At 41.2% G+C, this 24,883-nt stretch overlaps 1 protein-coding gene and 1 long non-coding RNA gene across 2 annotated transcripts in view; one reads left to right on the plus strand and one right to left on the minus strand.

Moving 5' to 3' along the window:
- Nucleotides 1-11,826, plus strand: part of LOC141056761 (uncharacterized) — a 116,341-nt gene extending 104,515 nt beyond the window's left edge. Inside the window, exons 2-3 of the long non-coding RNA XR_012221931.1 lie at nt 6,174-6,427; nt 11,600-11,826. This is a non-coding gene — a long non-coding RNA (uncharacterized lncRNA). The remainder of the gene's footprint in view (nt 1-6,173; nt 6,428-11,599) is intronic.
- ERBB4 (erb-b2 receptor tyrosine kinase 4) overlaps nt 1-24,883 on the minus strand; it is a 1,457,122-nt gene that overhangs the window by 398,710 nt on the left and 1,033,529 nt on the right. Inside the window, exons 12-15 of the mRNA XM_073553209.1 lie at nt 12,099-12,298; nt 11,582-11,714; nt 7,947-8,040; nt 6,890-7,044 (exon numbers count right to left, since the gene is read on the minus strand). Of these exons, the coding sequence (XP_073409310.1) occupies nt 6,890-7,044; nt 7,947-8,040; nt 11,582-11,714; nt 12,099-12,298 (582 nt within the window). The remainder of the gene's footprint in view (nt 1-6,889; nt 7,045-7,946; nt 8,041-11,581; nt 11,715-12,098; nt 12,299-24,883) is intronic.

Here is a 24,883-nt window from a genome sequence, read left to right on the forward strand (position 1 = left end):
ATATGCGGATTTTCCCCATAGATTTGCATTAGGAGCGGAAAATCTGCAGGTTAAAATAAAAACACATATCCTGGCAAAACACACTAAAAACACAATGAAATTCACATGACTGTATCAATAAAGTTTTGTCGAAGCCAAATACCAGGAAGTATCAAAAACAAAGCAGCTTTATTTAAAGCATGACACACCAAAAAGACACAAAAAATGCAGCGTCAAAAACGAATTAGAAAAACTCAATGAAAAAAGCAGTTCATGTAGGACTGATCACTAAGAAATCCCTGAAAGCAAAGAAAAATGATGAAGAATAAGAATAGTTAATGAATGAGCCACTGAGCGAGCAGTCAGAGGTAGGAAGAGATCCTTCAGGTCAATAGAGAGGAGCCTACTGAGAAGGAGTTGGCGGTCAACTGTGTCAAATGCTGGAAATAAGTCAGAAAGAATAAGTTAAGAGGAACAAAGTACAACTGTAAATGCTATTGCCAGTGTTAATATGTGCTCTGCAATTAGCTCTAAACCATTTATTGGTTATAGCCAGGATGCTGAGGCACAAGCGGTAGGGGAGACCACTAATGAGTCTTATAACTTTCCCATAGCTGCACTTGCTGGTGAAAGTGAGGAACAGGAGGAAATTGCTGATATGTCTGAGTTAGAAGTTTCGCATGATAAGTTTGGGACTGCTCAGCCTAGAAACACTACTTTAATTAAAAGCCAGAGAAAATACCACGGTGTTTAAAAAACTGCCTCAATATAAAGGGTTTCCACACATGACCAAAAATTGTGAGTTCCTCTTCCCAGGAAATTGTGTTTAATTGAAGAGTAACTAAATATTGTAATAATTATTATTATTATTTATTCATAATTTTGCCCAGCTAGGAAAGTTGGGGCAGCACGGTGGCTCAGTGGATAGCACAGCAGCCTTGTAGCGCTGGGCTCCTGGGTTCAAATCCCACCAAGGACAACATCTGCAAGGAGTTTGTATGTTCTCCATGTGTTTTTGTGGGTTTCTTCCGGGTACTCCGGTTTCCTCCCACACTCCAAAGCCATACTGATAGGGAATTTTTGATTGTGAGCCCCATTGGGGACAGTGATGATAATGTGTGCAAACTGTAAAGCGCTGTGGGATATGTTAGTGCTATATAAAAATAAAGATTATTAAAGTTAGGAAACTTGTAAATAACACAACACCGCACAGAAATAACACAATAGGTGAGACATCTATTGCATTATTTCTGTGCTGTTTTGTGTATAAATAAATATAATAAAATAGCGGCGCAAGCATATATATGCTGAATCAGCTGCAAGTATCAACACTCCCCTTACCACAATGGGGTATAATGCACAGAATTAAGAATAAAAATATAGATTCTCGCGCTTTGACTCAGTCATAACAGAACATCACTGATAAATTCATCAAAAAATATATATACCTTATATCAGTTTGTTGAGAGGTGTTTTTGAATGAGGAAGGATGTGGCTTTTATCAGAAAGCTTATTATAACTGACTAAAAAATTAAAAAGAAGGGAAAATATATAAGGGCTATGTATAAACGCACTCAATAAAACAACAATAAAAATTCTTTCCGTTCTTTAGCATGCACTGGAAATATTTACCAACATTTAACAGTGTGTGCCCAACTTATAAAAACAGCACGATTAATCCCCAATCTCATATTAATAGATCATATCATGCTGAAATAGCGTGAGGAAACACTCCTGAATGTAAATGTCTAGCGCTATGTACTTTTATTAGCGCCACTTGATAAAGTGCTATGACTACAACCATATATCGATATAAGTAAGTAAAGTCCGATAGCTTTGTGGAGAGAGCACCTTATTCAAATCAGTGAGTAAAGGCTATAAAGTGCCGTAAGTGCTGAGACCATATAACAATATGCGCAAGTAAAGTCCGATACCTTTGTGGAGGAAGCACCTTATTCAGACCTGCTATTCAGATGAACGGCTAATCCTGGAGTGATGTCCTTTGTTCAGAGCTGCTTTTCCAATGAGCGGCTATTTCTGGAGCAATGTCCTGGCCGAAGACAAGCTCCCTGGGTGGGCTGTTGAGACGAGTGGTAGGCGCGCTATGCGCGGAAAACGCCAACAGGTCCTGTGAGTAGCTAGGACCTATGTGACGTCTTCAAATCACGTGACCGACAAAGTCACGTAGTATACAGCAGAAGAGTATAGTGTGCAAAAGGAGCCAATAGTCCTAGTCCTACGCATTTCGGAATTACTGCAGATTCCATCCCTGATTCCTTCCTTACTCACTGATTTGAATAAGGTGCTCTCTCCACAAAGCTATCGGACTTTACTTACTTATATCGATATATGGTTGTAGTCATAGCACTTTATCAAGTGGCGCTAATAAAAGTACATAGCGCTAGACATTTACATTCAGGAGTGTTTCCTCACGCTATTTCAGCATGATATGATCTATTAATATGAGATTGGGGATTAATCGTGCTGTTTTTATAAGTTGGGCACACACTGTTAAATGTTGGTAAATATTTCCAGTGCATGCTAAAGAACGGAAAGAATTTTTATTGTTGTTTTATTGAGTGCGTTTATACATAGCCCTTATATATTTTCCCTTCTTTTTAATTTTTTAGTCGGTTATAATAAGCTTTCTGATAAAAGCCACATCCTTCCTCATTCAAAAACACCTCTCAACAAACTAATATAAGGTATATATATTTTTTGATGAATTTATATCACTGATGTTCTGTTATGATTGAGTCAAAGCGCGAGTATCTATATTTTTATTCTTAATTTTGTGTATAAATATGTGATTCCTCAGATGTTGTATTAGTCTAGCCTGATGAAGAGACCTGAGTAGTCTCGAAAGCTTGCAATGTGTTACCACCTTTTCAGTTAGCCATTAAAAGGTATCAACCACTGAGGACTCTCAATTCTAAATATTCTTCTAAGAATCCTCTAATAATGCAATTTGTAAAGTTTTAGAACTTTCCATGCTGGACAAAACTATTAAATAAGATGAAAGTTTATTTATTCTTTAACCAAAGAAGGACTTTCTATAGTGATAATTGTGTGTTAACGAAGGGATATATCTCAGATCCAATTCCCATAAAATGTACATTAATATAGAATGTAAGCAGGCTGCAAAAGTTTCAAACATTGGAGGCCATTGTTAATAACAGCAAGAATGTGAGGTCCCAGAAAATATTATATCAAGTCATGAGATCGGTGCCAGTAACAGTCATGGACTAAAAGGTGCTCCTGTGCCAGTTGTGGGTGACATTATTGTAAATGCCAATAGCAATCATCTGCCTCCTAGAGCGGTTGATGATTATAGCCTCCATCCTGCTATGTGCAAGGTGAGTGCTAACAAACCCCGTAAGCCTGAGAATGTGCTGAGTGTTGACCCTGCTGTAAAATGTATCCCAATGTATACCAGGATGCCTCTGGTCTCAAAGGGTGCATAAATTCTGGTAGCAAAATGCGGTGTGATGGAGATTTCTAAACTAATGTTCATGATTATGGCAATGAGTTGATTGACATGGTATCCAAATGTATAAACCTTGACCCTAGAGAGATTGATTCAAAATGATAAGCTACACTACCTTCATTGGGGGAGGATAATCTAGCAGGGTGGCTCGAAAAGTGACATCATGAACCCGAGAAATCTATGCTGTAGAGAAAGATGGAGAAGGACTTGGTTTCTAATTGTTAGAGCATGAAAACTGTAATAGGGTCTGGTTACTGAAGTGGGAATGTGACACCGGGCTTCCACTACAATCCTGGCTTATGCTGTCTAACCAGTGAGAACTGGGAAAAACTCCATAACTAACATATGAGCTCTTCACAAAAGGCTCCCAGACTGAAAAAGAAAGTCACTCCCAGCATATGTGTGAGCAGGTACGCAGGATGCAGTGACGGACAGGAGGCAGAGCAAGGGTTAACAGATTTATTAACAGGGGAATACTCCACACAGGGAGGTATTGGGTTTAGCGGGGATGTGACAGTAATATTAGCACAGTATGGGTGTGGGGTGAAGTAATAATTGTAATAGGTAAAGCAACTGTTCATGAAAGAGTTAACTTATCAGTCCGATGGCTTCCTGACTGCAGCCTTAGGTTCCAATGTTGGCACCTACGCAACTGGCGTGTGATGATTCCGGTATCATCCTAGAGAAGTGGAGAGTCCGGTTCGCGGCAATGAGTCCTTGTTAACTTGTGAGGAGTCCAGTGTTCTAGGTTCATCATGTGTAGTACAGCACAATCTGTAACACTGCCAGAGCATGACTCAGCTCAGACAGTAGTATGCGGGTGAGGAAGGGAACAGTTCAGGATGAGTCACCTGGTCTGTCTTAGGGGGCTTGCACATGGTAACAACTGGTCTGGAGCGCTTGGCACTTTCGGTTGCGGGAGCCAACAGGCCCACAGCAAATCTCTGTCCACAGTCATTGTACCTGGATGCAGGGATCTATAATGCGGGCCTGTGCTGTAACGGTGCTCAGAGGACAGAGCACCAAACTTCCCCTACTGCACAATCTGTCTTCTCGCCAAGTGTCCTTTCCCTTTCCCACACACAGGCTCTTTTATCTCAGTCACGACCCTGCTGTCAAGTGCAAAGGACGGTCCGGGTTGGAGAGCTTTCCCCCGGGCAAAAATAGTGACAATCACAACAGGTCCAGAAAGAGAGGTACCCCCGGTCCAGTCCATCTCCTTACATATGGAAGCCATGATCACGACAGATATGGATACTAGTCATAATAAAGTTATTGGCAGTGCGGTTACAGAATTACATCCCACACTCCAAAGAAATAATGATGGGGAATTTAGATTGTGAGGCCCAATGGGACAGCAAGGGCAATATCTGTAAAGTGCTGTGGAATATGATGGCGCTAAGTAAGTATAGTGAATTGAAGGAATGCTGTTAAGATTAGTTAGTTGTCAGACGGCCTAGAATTTCATTTTCTACTGTGATATGACTTCCTTTGCCACATGACAAGAAAATAAAGCTAGTTGGGGACTTGCTGTGTTGGAGTAAAATTAATTGATATCCATCTTACCCAAGATATGATGATGCCATGAGCTCATTGATTCCCAAGTTGTTAGAATGTATATGGATACTCAAATCAACATCAGCCAACAAATAATCAGATAAAGGGAACATGCCAGCTGATTCATGCTGCTCCTAAGTGGATCAGAGTCTGGTTTCATGATTGCCACTATGTATATTTTTCTATGAAATACTTCACAGTTTCAGACAAAATACAATTTGAAAATTTGACCGGGACATAAGAATAGACTGGTCCATTGCTGTCCCTTGGTCTGCTTTTCCCAGTGCCTTTCCAGGTGGTTGACAGGTGTTTTACTATGGGGAGACCTGTCAATCACCTGAACCCATCCAGGGGCGGGGTGGCTCCGGAGTAATCTCATCTCCGTCTATGGACCCGGGCAAGATCTTCTGACATAGTTTCTTTAAGGGCTCGCTTACACAATCGCAGATTCTCTCATCCAAGAGAATTGGGCCAATTATGCTAATGACACTCTTATAAAAGTCTGATCAGCGTTTGATCCGAGTGTCAGCATAGTGGGATCCAATTCTCTCGGATGTGTGCACACTGTGAGAAGATGGAGAACAAAATTTCTCCATCTTCTCTATTCTGCGAATACGCGGAATTTAGACTGCACTGAAATGTCATCCGAGCGTAATGCAATATTTTTTAACGCACCCATAGACTTGAATGGGTGAGTGGCATGCAAAAAAAATCAGGCATTAGCACTGCCCTATTGAGTAACATTAGCCTGAATGCTATCCAATAAAACACTGGATAGCACTCGTCCGATTTATACGCTGGTGTGAACGAGCCCTGAAACACCAGATTGTTTCAGAGAAAAGTATATCTGGCTGAGATTGTGCAGCCAAGCTCTGAGTCATGTTGCCTGTGGTTTGGGCAGCATTGAATAGACAAAAAGGTTCCTTTTAACATACAAGTATATCCTAAGAAATAGTATAAAAGCCAAAATTGAAATACTTTATTCTAATTGCATGAGACGATTACGTCACCAAGAACACTACATGTGTTTATTTTCCATGAATAACTTGGATTATCATTGCCATGCGCCTTCAGTACCTACGAAATGTGAAGGAACAGAAGCACAGAACAATTTGATTTAATTGCTGTTAATTCTGTCTCTTTTTTCTAGCTTCCTCCCCTGCTCCTCTGAACTATATTCATATGTATGACACATACATCATGGCCTCTAATAATCAGACTAGTTGTTCTGGCACCTGGAATAGTTTCCAAACGCAACAGTCAGCACCAATGGGACAATGTGGAGATAGCTCTAGATTTCCCTGCACATTTCAAGCCTCCTTGGTGTGAAATGCTGAGACCACGAAAAGTGAGAAAGGGATTGGCTTCGGAGACCTCCGTTTAATCTCCAGTTGTAACAATAAGGTAAGAACTCAGCTAAACAATGTTTTTATTAGTGTGCCGGTAATTGCTGAACATTATGCCCATGTTTTGCTGTGGGTGCACAATTCAATTTAAATTGCTCAGCCCCTGCGGGACCTGATCATACATTCCTACAGATAGTCCTGGGGCACTAAATGAGAGCAGGGGGAGAGGAGATCCTCTTGCAAGACATATTGATTGCCCGCCACACAGTTCCATCATTCAGCTCCTGCTGAAAGGAAAAGGTTATCTGAGCAATATTAAAACAAGACAAGACCAGCATATTATGAAGCTTTCACTTGGGAAGGCAGCATATCTGGCCAGGCAAGAAAGATCTACAATTCAGCTTAGATATAATGGTGTATTCGAATCCAAGCCAATATGCAGTGTCCATCAATGGTTCCTCTAGTGTCACAACCTTCTATATCCATAAAATGTTAAATCTTACAATTCCCAGGCTCTTACCCGTCAGTGCAGTTAGGATGGCAGGGGCGGCATTCTCTATCCTCATCTGCATATTTAAAAATGAAGCTGTGCGCCCCTTGCAGGCCTTCAGGACATTTCTCCACACAATTAGGACCATCTTTAAAGTTGGAACATTTTGCGCAGCTGTCAGGACCCTAAAAAGTATAAAAATGCTAAAGTCAAAATGATAATATGAAATCAACTCGTTATTCAGCTCAGTTATAAAGGCATTCACATCAGCAGGTGCAACAATATCAGTTCTGGAAAGACTTTCCTTCAATATGTAAGAACACAACCTGAGTGAAAGCATAATTGTGCAGGAGAATAAACAGCAATCAACGTGATCCTGAATAAGGTAAACTACAATTTTTCATTTAGAGGTCATAGACATGTCTCTGTCTATAGGAAAGCCTCTGGGCTCTTGTCCAAATGATACAAAAAGAGACAGTGTTCACCCATGTGTGCCAAGTTTCAGTCCTACTCAATGGACCTGCTTGTGAAAGATCTAATAGGGTAGTGATTAAATGTTCAAAGATAGATTCAGGAGGGGATGCAGACAGAAGAGGACCCCTGTGCAATAACGGGCTACAGGCCCTCTATAGTCCAATGACTCATCATAATGCTGAATCCTGCTATGGAGTTGGAGGTGGGCTCCATTACTTCTTGGTCCCCTGTGTGTCTGCACAGGCTGCACCTGTGGAATGTCCACCTCTGGTTGGGTGAAATAAAGTGGATAGATGCCAAAACCTGAACAATCAAAAGTTAATTAAGGAATTGTAGACTAACTATAGGGATTTAAGGTCCCCATACACAGTAGATTAAAGCTAGACAAAACAGCCAGCGTGGTCAGCAATCTAATATGTACCTAATGTGTTTGGGAGCCTCCCAACTCTCCACTGAAAGACAAAATATATGGATGTGATAAGGGTTGATTAGTTAGAATTTTAACACCCGTTTGTTTCAGAGAGATAAGCCCCACCATGGCTATCTGGCTGCAGCTTTTTCCAAATACACATATGTTCCGTCAAGTCGTGAGGTTTAGTTGCAATTTCCTTACCGGTCCATAACAAGTTGAGATGCCACCGTCCATCTTCTCACATTGATTATCACACTTGATGCAGACGGTGCCATTGGCAAACTCCCGAGTTTCCCTGCAGACAAGAAGAGCAAAGTGGTTCTGCAAAAGAAATGTGGGAGCACCCCTGCACAAAACAGATCTAAATAAATAGCATGTGATGATATAAGGGGCATTCTCCCCACACGTTCTGTCTATCAAGACTAGAAAACTAGGTTCGTTATGATCCACCTGAAAATATAGGAGTCATATCAAAATTTGGAGACATTCTTATACATTATAAATTCTGTAGGATCACTAAAGATCATATTATGTATAAGGGATGGTTTATGCAAATGACCACTGACCGGCATCATGTTTGTTGGTCAGTGGTCCTTTAACAGCCTGCAGACCTGACTTCATATGTGCACTGAAGGAATGGTAATAATTAACTCAGTGGGTATAGGCTACCATTGAGTTGAGGTCCTTTACACAGGACAATGTGCTGCCAAGAACAATGATGCTTTGCTCAAAATGATCTTTTCACCCCACAAACAAGCCTGTTTAGACAACACAATTATTCTGAAAAGAATGTTTCTAGGAACACTGACTCAAGGTATTCGTGCAGAGTAATTGCCCCTTAAAATTATTGACTTATTTGGATTGCTAAGGGAATGGGATCGCTAATTATATACTGTTGTAGGATAAACAACGCACTTTTTTTGGTGTTGGTCATGTTACTACATTAGCTGGTCCTCCAGAGATAGACCTGACCTTTGTATCGATTCCCTACTCATTCCAATGGAAAAGTGTCTTAAGCCTTTCTACGATGTTAGATTCCTCATAGAACATATAGACATGGGTTTTCCTGATTTAATAGGTGTTCTTTGTTCTGGTTGCACTTAGGATACCCAAACTGATATCTCACGTGTGACCCCAGATACATTGCCCACTTTGCAGACACGTGGATTAGCCATAGCAATTCTGCAATTTGATTCCCGGCTCTGCAGTAAATATAGATGATATCGGTGTTTTATCAGGAGGACGGTATATATTGAGCACATCTGCATCACAATGAGAGAGGTGCAGAGAGGAAAAGAAAATGAAAGGAAACAGGAGTCAGAAGCAGGAGGCATTGAGCAGAATCTGTAGGGACAGCATGGGAACGGAGATAAGGTGCCAAGTATGATAGCAAAGAGAGGAGGAGAACTGGGGAAGAGGCCGTGGTTGACTGTAATTAAAATAGATGATCTCTCAGGAACGGAAATTTCATTACTGTGAAAGACTGTTTATTATTATTATGTTGTGGGAGAAATGAGAAGAATTGATGGTGTTTTCTTAAAGTTCATTATGCTACAGGGTGGGAGGAAAAGAAAGAATAAAAGGATCTATCTGCGAACATAATGTCCACGTAATGATTTCATGCAACAAATGGGTTAACAACAAGTGACAGTAGATTTTATTCAATTTCTCTTCCTAAGTGTTCAATTTTGAAAATGATTTGTTACAACCATTAGATAATTTATCACTTATTTCTGTATACAGTTTTTTTTTTATTTCTTTCTGTATGCACCAAACCCATAGCTTGGCTCACCCGGGCAAAAGTTTAGTTTGCTGACCTAGCACCGTACCCTGGCCAAGTGGCACCTTGCACTTGGGGCACATATTCTACTATCGCTGGACTCATGTAATGATTACTTTATTATCAGAAGGAAAAGTTTCAAAAAAGATTATTCAGCCATTCTACAGTATGAGGAAATCACGGCAACCTAAGACTAGTCGTAGAGATAGAGGATATTGATCCCAAACCCTGAATCATGTGTAGGTAAATCATGCTTTTTGAGGAGCCATCCTGACGTGGATTTTCAAAGTAAGTACACCGGTCTCATTGGGTCAAAGAGATCTATTTAATAATACATATATGCAGTTTAGATAGTGGAATCTAGAGACAGATTGGGACTGGAGTATATATTAAATGTCTTAAAGCAGTTGTCCACTCGTGGAGACAATTCTTTATATTTACTTAAATGCATGTAACTTGGGCTAAAATTTAATTCTTACAATTGGATTTCCTTAAAAATTTGGCACGGATGTGCTTTCTATAACCTTTGTGATGCATTGTCCATTGCTTGCTGAAGAATGACTTAACTGAGAATCTCTCTGCTATGACATACTGATAGGGGTTTGTTCCGTAACTCTTTTCTGAGATCCTCTCACTAGGTGTAGAGTCAACTTGTCATGGCAGATGGGCTCACACAGTTTTTTCTGTGTGCACACAAAGAAGCTCATTTCTAACAACCTGTGCATAATATATCTTACCGCTCCTGTGCACTGTTGCATGCTTTGCGACTGCCCCTATTTTGCTCATGGACTTCTCAGGTCTGTCTAAGGTTAAATTAGCACTTTACTTGGCAGGACGTCACGTCTGAAAGTTATGGACATTACTGACGCCATGTGCAGCTCCCAGTGCTTCTTCACATAGTGCACGGGTGCAGGAGTTGCCTACTATTTACATGCAGTAGTGTAGTCCATAAATTGGCCAGACTTTCACACGGACCTGAGGTCCATGTGGAAAATCGCCCATATTCACTAGCACATAGGCTAACAGTCGGCTGTGTTCTGTCTGTGGTGTAGTCCACTGTGCACACAGGCAATGCAAATATGCTCATGTGAACAATTTTTAATTAGAGCAGAACATATTGAAGAGGATTCTACCTGCGCTGAGATCTTTTTAGAGGCACAAGCCCAAGAAAGGTGAATTTGTTTAGCAGTGTCCCTCATGCAGATGGGATCACACAATTTGATCAGGATATGCACTAAAAACCTCACATTTCTATGTACTTTATAGTAAATGTGTGAAAAACTGTGTCCAGAAAATATACAATATGTCAAACTACTTAAAAAATTAAACTTCCCACAGGACTCTCAATAGAATTAGATGAGAGTCTGAACAGGAGATTTTGGCTCCAATTCATCCAGACCGTCGTGGTGATGAGGGGGCGTACGCCTCTTATGGAATTAGGAGCGTCTGACAAGTGGCATGCTAATCTGTGAGTATTACTGCTAATGGGTGCAGTCAGGGATTGCAGTACGATCTCTGTGACGTCACCGCCCATTCCATCCCGTCCCACCTCAGTTTCACCCATTTTGGCAGACCAGGGCAAGATGTTGGAATTAGCAAAACTCTGAGTTGGGCAAAAATTTTGGGAACTTTTCAAAGAGATTAAATTCTGGTATAATCACTTTGCCGAATCTGGGTCTCTGTGTCTTACAAAGGAGTATGTAGGAGATGTAGTTATGAGTAAGTTATAGCAGAGGTGTGTGTTTTTTACAGTACTCCATTGAAATAAAAAAAAAAAAATGACATACAAAATGTTTTCTGGATTTTACCGATGCTCTGTCTGATGTGTCCGCATCACATAAATGTAAAAAACTACAAATACTGTACATACAGAAGTGCCAAAGGCTACCATAACTCAAAAGCACCATCTTGAGGACTAGTCACAGAAGCCATTGACCAATGCATGTTTAGGTGTCAAAAAGAAAATGTGTCTAATGAGATTTCCGAGCGCTGTGTTATCTGATTCAAGGTAACCATGGCCAGATCTGTACACATACTGCTTATACTCATTTCTTACCCTAATTTAATGTTGCAGGATCTCACACAGGAATTTCCTCGACTGAAGAATTTACAAGACAGGCATTGATCAGACCCGGATCCCCAACAACCAGCACTGGAGCAAAGAGGATGGCACACCATTCCCTCAGCAGCTGAAAATGTCAATATAGATCATTAATGGGGGAAAATAAAACAAATCCTTCAGAAATGATATGAATGATCCCAATATATAAAATATCATAAAAATAAACCTTAATAACTGAGTGTGAGTGTTAATTACATGTCGCGTCCAGGAGATATCAAAAGCCTCATGTTAGATCACTATTAATTATATTGACGCATGAATGTTGAAAATATACCAACTCCAAGAATGAATTAACCTAATGATCTGTAGGAATGTACGTACTGGACTACATATTTCGACTATTCCCTAAATCCCCAGCAATAATAGGCACCACAGTTATTCAGCCCTGACAATTGAGTGTTGATTATTTTTTTTAATAAACCCTTTTGAGAGCTGGATGGTAGATACTTACTGCAGTTTTCTGCTTTTCTGTTTTCTCTAATGGTGGATTTCTGGCTGGATGTTCTGAACAGTGAGGTCCAGTTGATGGTATTGTAGTAACAAAGATTGTGGTTGTCCGTAATATAGATATTTCCAGCGCTGATTTCTTTGAGGGACTGTAGTTTTAGGCCTGTGAGGCTCTGCTGCTTGAGGATGAGCAGTGAGATCCCACTATGTGCAAATAAAAAATGAAAATACATCAAAAAGAATCTGTCACAAGGTTTTTGCTACGTAATTTGAACGAGCTTGTTGTAGGGGCAGAGAGCCTGATTCCAGAGATGTGTCACTTGCTGGGCTGCTTGCTTTCGTTGTGATGCCACCACTGATTTCTCTGCTGCAGATCTAGCAGTTCCCTGAATGCTGAGCTTTGTATAACCCTGCCCACACCACTGATTGGCAGCATTCTTGTATACTGTGCATTGACAGCTGCTAATCAGCGGTGGGGGCGGGGGTTACACAGAGCTCTTGACTAGGAGGCATGAGGCACCTAATCTTGTAGTGATAATCTAATGTTAATAAAACTCTAATTTCATTAAAACAGCAGCACACAGCCTAGTAAGTGACATATCACTGGAGGCAGGTTCTCATTCCCATTCTCAGTACTGACTGACAGGGGCCTAAGAGGGGTTAAATGCCCACGATCGATGCTACCACTGATCATGGGCCTTGCTATGGGGTGTCAGCTATCACATACAGCTGACACCCGCACCAGATCACTGCGGCGCTCAGCGTGATGCTGCGGTGATCGAGCCACCGTACTAGTACTGCTCTGGTCGGAAATCTCATTCTAGAATCTGATAGATGATATCGAACAGCCTGAGACAGAGGATGATCTAGCGCCACTGCACTCAGGTGGCTTTTTTCCTCTTCTCTGCTGTTAGCAGTGCCAATCTGTGTTTAATCTGAATGGCGTTTTCTTAAATTGTAAAGTAATTGCATACTGGTAGAATATGCCGACATTTTATGATTGGTGAGAGATCCTGAAAATGAAGGGACTGCAGCCGTGCTTTAGTGCTGCATCCATCAGTGCTGCAGCTTCCTCATTCTCAGGATTGTCAGAGATTCCAAATGTCAGACCTCCACCGATCATAAAGTAAAGGCATAGCCCATGCTATAGTGTAATTTAATGGTATAATGGTCATAGATAGTCATGGGCCACTCTATTGTAATCTTCCTATATGTAAGAACATCTCAAATGGAAATCCCACTCGGAACACCCATGCGAAAATCTCATTATAGATAAAACTAGATAATCTTATTTTAAGACATGGGTCTTCCTAATGAAACATTATTACTAGGGTAATGCTACAGGGATCCATGTTAAGCTAGTCTACAATCATCTATGTCATCCAATACTTTAATATTGTCCTCCACTAGTAATGAAATCCATTCTTGACGTTGCCTGCATCGGGGACAGAGGAAAGGTATAATATAGCAGATCTGAAACGAGAACCTTGTCCTCATTTCCAACATGCGTTCTCAGTCTACCATTACTAATCTTCATCACTCAGTTATGACTAGCTGTTCTCTGCATGTTTGGCCAAATTTGTTCCAAATGGAATACTATGCAACGGTATGTAATGATAGATACAATATAGAAAAATATAATTGAATACTAAATTCAGGCATGAATATAATTTAATCCCAAAAGATCCCAAAAATACAATCTTAAATTATTCAAACAGTGAAATTGAAGAGTAAGATTTAAGAATATTAGAAAAAGAAATGAATAGCAGATTTGGTCCGAAATCATTACCTAAGGGAAGTCTACAGTTTCAAAAGCATCCAAAAGGTCAAGGAGAATGATAAGAGTGTAATGGCTCTAAGACGTAAGAATGAGAAATTCATCAGGTGTTTAAGTAACTTAGTTTTCAGTTGACTGGGCAGAGCAATAACCCAACTGAAGTGGGTTTAGAAGATTATTGGCGTTCAAAAGGGAGAATACACTGGCACTTCTACAGAATCAGAAAAGAACATTCCGCAAGACTAGAACCTAAAAGAGCGATCTGTCTTATTTTGATACTTATTATTAAACAGGTCTTCAAGGTTTATGTCATCATAAATGATTGAGCAGATCACTAGACTACTGCCCAACCTCTATCCATGGGACTACAAGGGCACATGGACATCACAGAGGGGGATCTCGTGGAGAAAAATGACATCTGTTCTGTAAAAGTGGTTCTAGCTTTGACATATCCAATTTGTCCTCTGTAGTGGCTTCCTCCAGTGATGGCAGACAGACCTCCATTGATCAGCTACAGTGAGTGCGGAATTATTCAGACTCCTTTGTTTCATTGCAGCCATTTGGTAAATTCAAAAAAGTTCATTTTTTTCTCATTAATGTACACTCTGCACCCCATCTTGACTGAAAAAAAACAGAAATGTAGAAATGTTAGCAGATTTATTAAAAAAGAAAAACTGAAATATCACATGGTCCTAAGTATTCAGACTCTTTGCTCAGACACTCATATTTAAGTCACATGCTGTCCATTTCCTTGTGATACTCCTTGAGATGGTTCTACTCCTTCATTGGAGTCCAGCTGTGTTTAATTAAACTGATAGGACTTGATTTGTAAAGGCACACACCTGTCTATATAAGACCTCACAGCTCACAGTGCATGTCAGACCAAATGAGAATCATGAAGTCAAAGGAACTGGCCAAGGAGCTCAGAGACAGAATTGTGGCAAGGCACAGATCTGGCCAAGGTTACAAAAGAATTTCAGCAGTACTCAAGGTTCCTAAGAGCACAGTGGCCTCCATAATCCTTAAATGGAAGAAGTTTGGGACCACCTGACATCTTCCTAGACCTGGCTGTCCAGCCAAACTAAGCAATCGTGAGAGAACCTTGGTGAGAGAGGTAAAGAAGAACCCCAGGATCACTATAGCTGAGCTTCACAGATGCAGTAGGAAGATGGGGGAAAGTTCCACAAAGTCAACTATCACTGCAGCCATCCAGCAATCGGGCCTTTATGGCAGAGTGGCCCAATGGAAGCCTCTCTTCAGTGCTTGACATATGAAAGCCCACTTAGAGTTTGCCAAAAAATACATGAAGGACTCACAGACCATGAGAAATAAGATTCTCTGGTCAGGTGAGGCGAATATGGAACTTTTTGGTGATAATTCTAAGCGGTATGTGTGGAGAAAACCAGGCACTGCTCATCACCTGCCCAATACAATCTCAACAGTGAAACATGGTGGTGGCAGCATCATGCTATTGGGGTGATTTTCAGCTGCAGGGACAGGATGGCTGGGTGCAATTGAAGGAAACATGAATGCGACCAAGAAGCGATGTCCTTGATGAAAATCTCTTCCAGAGTGCTCTGGACCTCAGACTTGGCCGAAGGTTCACCTTCCAACAAGACAATAACCCTAAGCAGACAACTAAAATAACAAAGGAGTGGCTTCAGAACAACTCTGTGACCATTCTTGACTGGCCCAGCCAAAGCCCTGACCTAAACCCGATTGAGCATCTCTGAAGAGACCTGAAAATGGCTGTCCAACAACGTTCACCATCCAACCTGATGGAACTGGAGAGGATCTGCAAGGAAGAAAGACAGAGGATCCCCAAATCCAGGTGTGAAAAACTTGTTGCATCATTCCCAAGAAGACTCATGGCTGTACTAGCTCAAAAGGGTGCTTCTACTCAATACTGAACAAAGGGTCTGAATACTTATGACCATGTGATATTTCAGTTTTTCTTTTTTAATAAAATTGCAAAAACTTCTACATTTCTGTTTTTTTCAGTCAAGATGGGGTGCAAAGTGTACAGCAATGAAACAAAGAGTGAAAAATTTAAAGAGGTTTGAATACTTTCCATACCCACTGTATTTCATGATGTCATAATTAAGTCATTATGGATAAAATAAGAAAAAGAGCTATCTCGTGGTCATTGCCTTTTCCAATGAAGAAGAGCTCTCACATTCGATGTGAAAAAACATTACTGTATTAACCTGACAAACGGGCAATTAATTCCCGAAATGTGTTTTATGATAATAAAATGTAAAGTGTAATAAAGAATTTTTTAATGACAAATATTAGAACTCTTCACTTTTCTCAACTCTTTCTTAATTCATCCATTGATCTAATTCCTACCAGGCCTAGGAAAGAAATCAAAGGGAAATCTAGTAGCCGTCCATTATCTCGTTTATGACAGGTGATTATGGGTGTTATGCTCCAAGCTTAATCCAGAAAAGTAAGAGTCTTAGTATACACCTCATTATTACTGTGTTTTTCTAAGAGGTTTGATCCTATGTATGTCCTTTTCCTTTTACTTCCTGTGTATATGTGCAATTAAGTGATCATTTCCTAATCATTATAATGTCATAATTAAATTCTATGATGTCATAATCATGTCTTAAAGGGAACCTGTCACCCCCCAGGCGTCTTTAAGTAAAAGAGCCACCTTGTGCAGCACTAATGCTGCATTCTGTCAAGGTGGCTTTTTTATTTGGCGTCCCTTCCACCGCAGAAATAAGCGTTTTTAAAATTTGTCCGTCATACCTTTAGTTTGTCCGGGGGCAGGTCTTTTTCCCCCCGGACACAGACGCCTCACATCCATCACTCATTTCCTCTTTCCTTTTTGGCGCCGCACCCTCAGCGGTCATTTCTTTTCCTGGCGCCTGCGCTGTAATATTTTTTCTCGGGCATGTGCAGTTGGCGCTGCCCATCCTATGACATCACATGATGTCTTGCTTATCGCGCCTGCATATGTGTTATGGCTCTGTTTGGGGACTCGATCTGCTGACCTGTTGCTCTGTGGTCGGTTCCTTTGTATCTCGAGCTATTGCCTTTTCTGTCCAAATGCTGATGGTTCCAATTGTCTTTCTTAGCCCTTTTTGGTTTGTTCCTCTCCAGGTGTTTTCCATTTTTCCATTTTGGTTTGTTTTCCATTGGTTTTCCATCTGCCTTATCACATTCTGCGTCAGATTTTTATGTTTACCCTTTACTGCATTTCCTTTCTGGCTATACCTCTAGGTGGACATGGGTTTAGGAGTTCCAGCCCTTCAGCTGAGGGGTTTACCTTACATGGTAAACACCAGTTGACTTCCTGCAATGAGTCTGTGTTCCTTCCCAGATCTTCTTCCTTTCACCTCCTTAGATTTCTGGGAGGTTATTCCTGTTTGATTTATTTTTGCCTCCCCTTAGCTTTCCCTTTCTATGTTTTGAGCATGTTTTCATAGAATCGTAGAGTTGGAAGGGACCTCCTGGGCCATCTGGTCCAACCCCCTTTTTAATTTTCTTAATCTGGGTTTTCACGTCTTCCTGCACAGTTTCCTTTCCTCTTGCTGGCAGCATGTTTCAGCCTCCTTTCTCATTTCTCAGAAGGTATGAGAAACCCTTTAATGGCCTTTTTGAGATTCAAGTGGTGTTTTGAGTTGTGTGGCTACGGTCTTATTTTTAATTATTACTACTGTAAAATTTTTGTGAAATCTTCCAGCGACCGCTTTATATAACAATAATATGAAAGTGCTCATGTAGCTTCTTTTTTTGGCTCAAAAATAATGGGAGGTGAAGCTGTCAGAGTCCGGCAAAGTGTCTGATACACTACCAGTACCACAGTTTAATAGGGTAGGTCAATGCTCTCAGCCGGGGTTCAGTTTAGATCTCTTTGCTTCTTTCCATTACCCTGTAAAGCTAAAACTACTAAAGGGGACACCTGCTATTTTAGAGAGTGCTGCCCCACAGGTGCTATGAATAAAAAAATACTTCTGCCGTCACCGCTCTAGTCAGGAAGCGAATTGTATGAGATTGCTGGCTCGTTGGCTACTGAGGATGTGATGTTTTAAAACGTCTCAGCTGAGGCCATCATTAAATGTGCCCCCTGCACTTCATTCTCAGCCTTTGCCCTGCAGAGACAAATAATTATTCTCAGTGCTGGTTTTCAGTATTCTATAACCTCTGTGTGGGCACCTGCTTTCTTCTATATATTCCATGTTGGGAGCAGGAAACTCTGTTTTGGTAATTGCAGAGTCTAGGTGAACAGACGTTAACGCTAAATTGCTGAGCTTGGTAAACTATTTTAACCCCTTACCTACAATTGACGTAATATTCCGTCCATGTGACCATGGACCTAATTACCATGGACGGAATATTACGTCATCGCGATCAGCGGCGCCCACGTGGTGAGCGCCGCTGATCGCGGCCGAGTGTCAGCTAATTATCATAGCTGACACCCGGCACAATGTGTCAGGGGCGGTCACGGACCGCCCCCGACACGTTAACCCCTTGCACACCGCGATCAAACGCGATCGCGGTGTACCGGGGGTTAAAGGGAAGCATCGGCAGGGAGGGGGCTCCCTCCGTGCTTCCCTGAGCCCCCCACGGCAGCGCAATGTGCAGCGCTGCTGCGGGGGACTCCCTTCCTCCAGGCCCCCGAATCCAAGATGGCGACGGGGGCCTTCGGGGGCCTGAGGAAGCTGGCTTCCTCAGTGCCTGCAAAGCGCAGGCATGAGGAAGTCTGCAGCAGTGCCTGTGACAGATCGCTGATCTGTCACAGTGATCTGTGATGTGACAGATCAGCGATCTGTCACAGGACAGTGATGTCCCACCTGGGACAAGGTAATAAAGTAAAAAAAAAAAAAAAAAAAGTGTTAAAAATAATTTAAAAAAAATCGCTAAATAAATTAGTTAAAAAAAAAAAAAATATTCCCCAATAAATCCATTTTTTGAAAATAAAAAAAAACAAAACAATAAAAGTACACATATTTGGTATCGCCGCGTCCGTAACGACCTGCCCTATAAAACTGTCCCATTAGTTAACCCCTTTAGCGAACCCCTTAAAAAATAAAAATAAAAAACGAAGCAAAAAATAATGATTTATTATCATACCACCGAACAAAAAGTGCAATAACGCGCGATCAAAAAGACGCATATAAATATCCATGGTACCGCTGAAAACGACATCTTGTCCCGCAAAAAACGAGCCACCATACAGCATCATCCGCAAAAAAATAAAAAAGTTATAGCTCGCAGAATAAAGCGATACAAAAATAATTATTTTTTATATAAAATTGTTTTCATTGCAAAAAACCGACAAAACATAAAAAACGACCTAAATGAGGTATCGCTGTAACCGTACTGACCCGAAGAATAAAAACGCTTTATCAATTTTACCGCACGCGGAACGGTGTAAACGCACCCCCCAAAAGAAATTCATGAAAAGCTGGTTTTTGTTCATTCTGCATCTCAAAAATCGGAATAAAAAGCGATCAAAAAATGTCACGTGCCCGAAAATGGTACCAATAAAAACGACAACTCGTCCCGCAAAAAATAAGACCTCACATGACTCGGTGGGTCAAAATATGGAAAAATTATAGCTCACAATATGTGGTGATGCAAAAACTATTTTTACAATAAAAAGCGTCTTTTAGCGTGCGACCTCCGCCAAACATAAAAACCGCCATAAATCGTAAATCAAACCCCCCGTTATCACCCCTTTAGTTAGGGAAAAATAATAAAACTAAAAGAAAATGTATTTATTTCCATTTTCCCGCTAGGGTTAGGGTAGGGTTAGGGCTAGGGTTAGGGTTAGGGCTAGTGTTAGGGCTAGGGTTAAGGCTAGGGTTAGGGTTAGGGCTAGGGTTAGGGCTAGGGTTAGGGCTAGGGTTAGGGCTAGGGTTAGGGCTAGGGCTCAGATTAGGGTTAGGGGTGTGTTGAGGTTAGGGTTGGAGTTATAATTGGGGGTTTCCACTGTTTGGGCACATCAGGTGCTCTCCAAAGGCAACATGGCGTCTGATCTCAATTCCAGCCAATTCTGCGTTGAAAAAGTCAAATGGTGCTCCTTCCCTTCCAAGCTCTGCCATGTGCCCAAACAGTGTTTTACCCCCACATGTAGGGTATCAGCCTACTCAGGACAAATTACAAAACAACTTTTGGGGTCCAATTTCTCCTGTTACCCTTAGGAAAATAAAAAATTGGGGGCAAAAATATAATTTTGCGGAAAAAAATGTTTTTTTTATTTTCACGCCCAGGCGTTATAAACTTCTGTGAAGCACTTGGGGGTTCAAAGTGCTCTCCACACATCTAGATAAGCTCCGTGGGGGGTCTAGTTTCCAAAATGGGGTCACTTGTGGGGAGTTTCAATAGTTTAGGTACATCAGGGGCTCTCCAAACGCACATGACACCCGCATACCAATCCATCAAAGTCTGCATTCCAAAACGTCACTACTTCCCTTCCGAGCCCCGATGTGTGCCCATACAGTAGTTTTCTCCCACATATGAGATATCAGCGTACTCAGGACAAATTGGACAACAACTTTTGGGGTCCAATTTCTCCTGTTACCCTTGGGAAAATAAAAAAAATGGGGACTAAAAGATGATGTTTGTTGAAAAAATACGATATTTTTATTTTCACGCCCGGTCGTTATAAACTTCTGTGAAGCACTGGGGGGTTCAAAGTGCTCACCACACATCTAGATAAGTTCATTAGGGGGTCTAGTTTCCAAAATGGGGTCACTTGTGGGGGGTTTCCACTGTTTAGGTACATCAGGGGCTCTCCAAACGCAACATGACACCCGCAGACCATTCCATCAAAGTCTGCATTCCAAAACGTCACTACTTCCCTTCCGAGCCCCGACGTGTGCCCATACAGTAGTTTTCTCCCACATATGAGGTATCAGCGTACTCAGGACAAATTGGACAACAACTTTTGGGGTCCAATTTCTCCTGTTACCCTTGGGAAAATAAAAAAATGGGGACTAAAAGATCATGTTTGTGGAAAAAAATACGATTTTTTTATTTTCACGCCCGGTCGTTATAAACTTCTGTGAAGCACTGGGGGGTTCAAAGTGCTCACCACACATCTAGATAAGTTCATTAGGGGGTCTAGTTTCCAAAATGGGGTCACTTGTGGGGGGTTTCCACTGTTTAGGTACATCAGGGGCTCTCCAAACGCAACATGACACCCGCAGACCATTCCATCAAAGTCTGCATTCCAAAACGTCACTACTTCCCTTCCGAGCCCCGACGTGTGCCCATACAGTAGTTTTCTCCCACATATGAGGTATCAGCGTACTCAGGACAAATTGGACAACAACTTTTGGGGTCCAATTTCTCCTGTTACCCTTGGGAAAATAATAAAATGGGGACTAAAAGATCATGTTTGTGGAAAAAATACGATTTTTTTATTTTCACGCCCGGACGTTATAAACTTCAGTGAAGCACTGGGGGGTTCAAAGTGCTCACCACACATCTAGATAAGTTCCTTGGGGGGCTAGTTTCCAAAATGGTGTCATTTGTGGGGGGTTTCTACTGTTTTGGTACATCAGGGGCTTTCCTAATGCGACATGGTGTCCGATCTCAATTCCAGCCAAAAACGTCAAATGGCGCTGCTTCCCTTCCGAGCTCTGCCATACGCCCAAATAGTGGTTTACACCCACATGTGGGGTATCAGCGTACTCAGGACAAATTGCACAATATCTTTTAGGGTCCTGTTACTTTTGGAAAAATAAGAATTGAGGGTGAAAAGATCATTTTTGTGGAAAAAATATGATTTTTTAATTGTACTGCTGTACGTTATAAACTTCTGTGAAGCCCTTGGGGGTTCAAAGTTCTCACCACACATCTAGATAAGTTCCTTGGGGGGTCTAGATTCCAAAATGGTGTCATTTGTGGGGGGTTTCCACTGTTTTGGTACATCAGGGGTTTTCCAATCGCGACATGGTGTCCGATCTCAATTCTAGCCAAAAACGTCAAATGGCGCTGCTTCCCTTCCGAGCTCTGCTATGCGCCCAAATAGTCATTTACACCCACATATGGGGTATCAGCGTACTCAGGACAAATTGCACAATAACTTTTAGGGTCCTGTTACCCTTGGAAAAATAAAAATTGTGGGTGAAAAGATCATTTTTGTGGAAAAAATATGATTTTTTAATTGTACCGCTGTACGTTATAAACTTCTGTGAAGCCCTTGTGGGTTCAAAGTTCTCACCACATATCTAGATAAGTTCCTTGGGGGGTCTAGTTTCCAAAATGGGGTCACTTGGGGGGGTTTCCACTGTTTAGGTACATCAGGGGCTCGCCAAACGTGACATGGCGTCCGATCTGAATTCCAGCCAATTTTGCATTGAAAAAGTCAAACGGCGCTCCTTCCATTCTGAGCTCTGCCATGCGCCGAAACAGTGGTTCCCCCCCACATATCAGGTATCAGCGTAGTCAGGACAAATTGCACAATAACTTTTGCAGTCCAATTTCTCCTGTTACCCTTGGTAAAATAAAGAAAATTGAACCTGAAGTATTTTTTTTGTGAAAAAAAGTTAAATGTTCATTTTTTTTTTAATATTCAAAAAATTCCTGTGACGCACCTAAAGGGTTAATAAACTTCTTGAATGTGGTTTTAAGCACCTTGAGGGGTGCAGTTTTTAGAATGGTGTCACTTTTGGGTATTTTCTATCATATAGACCCCTCAAAGTGGCTTCAAATGTGAAGTGGTCCCTAAAAATAAAATGGTGTTGCAAAAATGAGAAATCGCTGGTCAATTTTTAACCCTTATAACTTCCTAGCAAAAAAAAATTTTGGTTGCAAAATTGTGCTGATGTAAAGTAAACATGTGGGAAATGTTATGTATTAAGTTTTTTGTGTGCCGTATCGCTGTGATTTAAGGGCATAAAAATTCAAAGTTGGAAAATTGCGAAATTTTCAAAATTTTCGCCAAATTTCCGTTTTTTTCACAAATAAACGCAAGTTATTTGAATGCAATTTTACCACTAACATGAAGTACAATATGTCACGAGAAAACAATGTCAGAATCACCAGGATCCATGAAAGCGTTCCAGAGTTATGACCTCATAAAGGTACAGTGGTCAGAATTGTAAAAATTGGCCCGGTAGTTAACGTGCAAACCACCCTTGGTAGTGAAGGGGTTAAGCAGCTAGAACTTTCCCATCATCTTCAAATAGATATATTATAATGCTTAAAATGGGAATCATATCATGGTAAAAATATTTTACTGTCCCAGAACATTTTTAGAAATATAATATGCTAGGGTAAAGTACTTTATACTTGGGAATATCTTGGTGCTTTCAAATAATAGTTGTTCACAACTCTTTTCATCCCTTCCATTCTACTAGAAGCTACTTCTACCTTTAAAAGGACTTTCCCATCATCGTCTTACAGCAGAGTGGTCTCTCATCACCATTATTGGAAAGCTCTAAATCTCAACTCAAATATCATCATGGTTCAGGAGTGTTGACCGAATCAAAAGGATGGAAAAGTAGACAAAGAAATAACTCTTTAGAAGTCACTAGATATAAGTTTACTTGCATGAGTGGCACCAGAACAATTTCAATTCAAGACACAGAATTTTGTAAGGCCTTACAACAACCTCAGTGTCCACAACTGTTAATAAAGAAAGTTTGCTAGGTACTCATCATGGAGAGTGGCTGAATCTTTTACTGAAATTTAGATTATTTTAAACAGCCCATATCCTTTACGATGATTGACAAAGTTTTGGTTAAAAAGGTAAAACTTTTTGCAATTTTTCATTTTTGCAATTTTGTTCCTTTTCAAAAATGTTTTTCAGTCTCTTTTATCTCTATAGATCCTCATTGATGAGCGACTGTTTGCAACCTGGACGATGCCAAGATGTGATCATTCAGGCTGAGAACCACTAGTGAATGAGCTGCTGCAAGCACAGCCTCAATACAAAGGTGACATCAATCCCACAAATATGAACCTGTGTGTGTTATACCTCCGACCACAGGTGCGCGCTCACGGTGTCTTTTAATAGCATGGGAAAAGCGGATCTCTGACCGGCGGTGATGATTTTACCGCTGATCAGAGGCCGTGTTGCCGTGCTTTCATGCACAATGACAGCGTGGCAAACACTGGATGTTCGGGCCCCCCATTCAAGTGAATGGGGTCCAGGTTCATGTCCGGGTACTGTTCTGGTACCCGATCCCAAACTTTTTGTAACTGTATGGCTGAGCCTGCCGAACCCGAACATCCAGATGTCCATCCATCTCTACCTATTACTTTTGCCTGAGAGAGATTCCCAACAAATATCTGGATTATTATAATATCCCATGATATCTATTTAGTACTTTTTTGAGAACAAACACATCTGATGTAAAAAGAGTTTATCCATATCTTCAGTCTGTCCAGGGGTCCTAGTACTATAGTAAACGCATACAATAGTGTCCTTTTTGTTATTTTGTCCTTGTATTCTTACCCAAACAGTTTCTACAGAGCTACCATTCTCTGAAGCTTGGATCTCTATGGAGATATACACTTTCCTAACATACAATGAAACTCCTCCACCCCTCTAGTTAAGCCTGTTTCTAGTAAAAAAAATTGTAGCCTTCAACAATTTTTTTCTTGACTTAGCCATATTCCTAAAATGCAATCAAATGTCACAGCAGGGGTGTAACGATCACTGTCGCAGATGTCGTGACCTTGACTGATCCTGAGCGGGTGAGGGGCCCACCAATGCCAGAGCAATGTTCAATTGGATTTTCGATCTTGGATGCACATTCAGCTGAAGTGTATTGTGGCGCAGAGACTCACAGGATCTGTGCACTGTAATACACGCTGCTGGCCAATCAGAGACCAACAGCTGACATTGTTGTGCACGTGACTTGGGGCGCATGGCATTGACGTCATGCACTCCCATCGCTTGCATGCTGAAGTCAGCTGCCGGCTTCAGAAGAGGATGCCATACGGCCGGGGAGAGGTCGGAAGAGGAGTATAATCATTTTGGGTTTTTTTGCTATGAATTAAAGAACAGCAACAGAATGGGGGACATAAACAATATACCAGGA

Source organism: Dendrobates tinctorius, unplaced genomic scaffold (genome assembly GCF_039654945.1).
Source record: "Dendrobates tinctorius isolate UK_male_01 unplaced genomic scaffold, ASM3965494v1 ptg000199l, whole genome shotgun sequence".
NCBI lineage: Eukaryota > Metazoa > Chordata > Amphibia > Anura > Dendrobatidae > Dendrobates > Dendrobates tinctorius.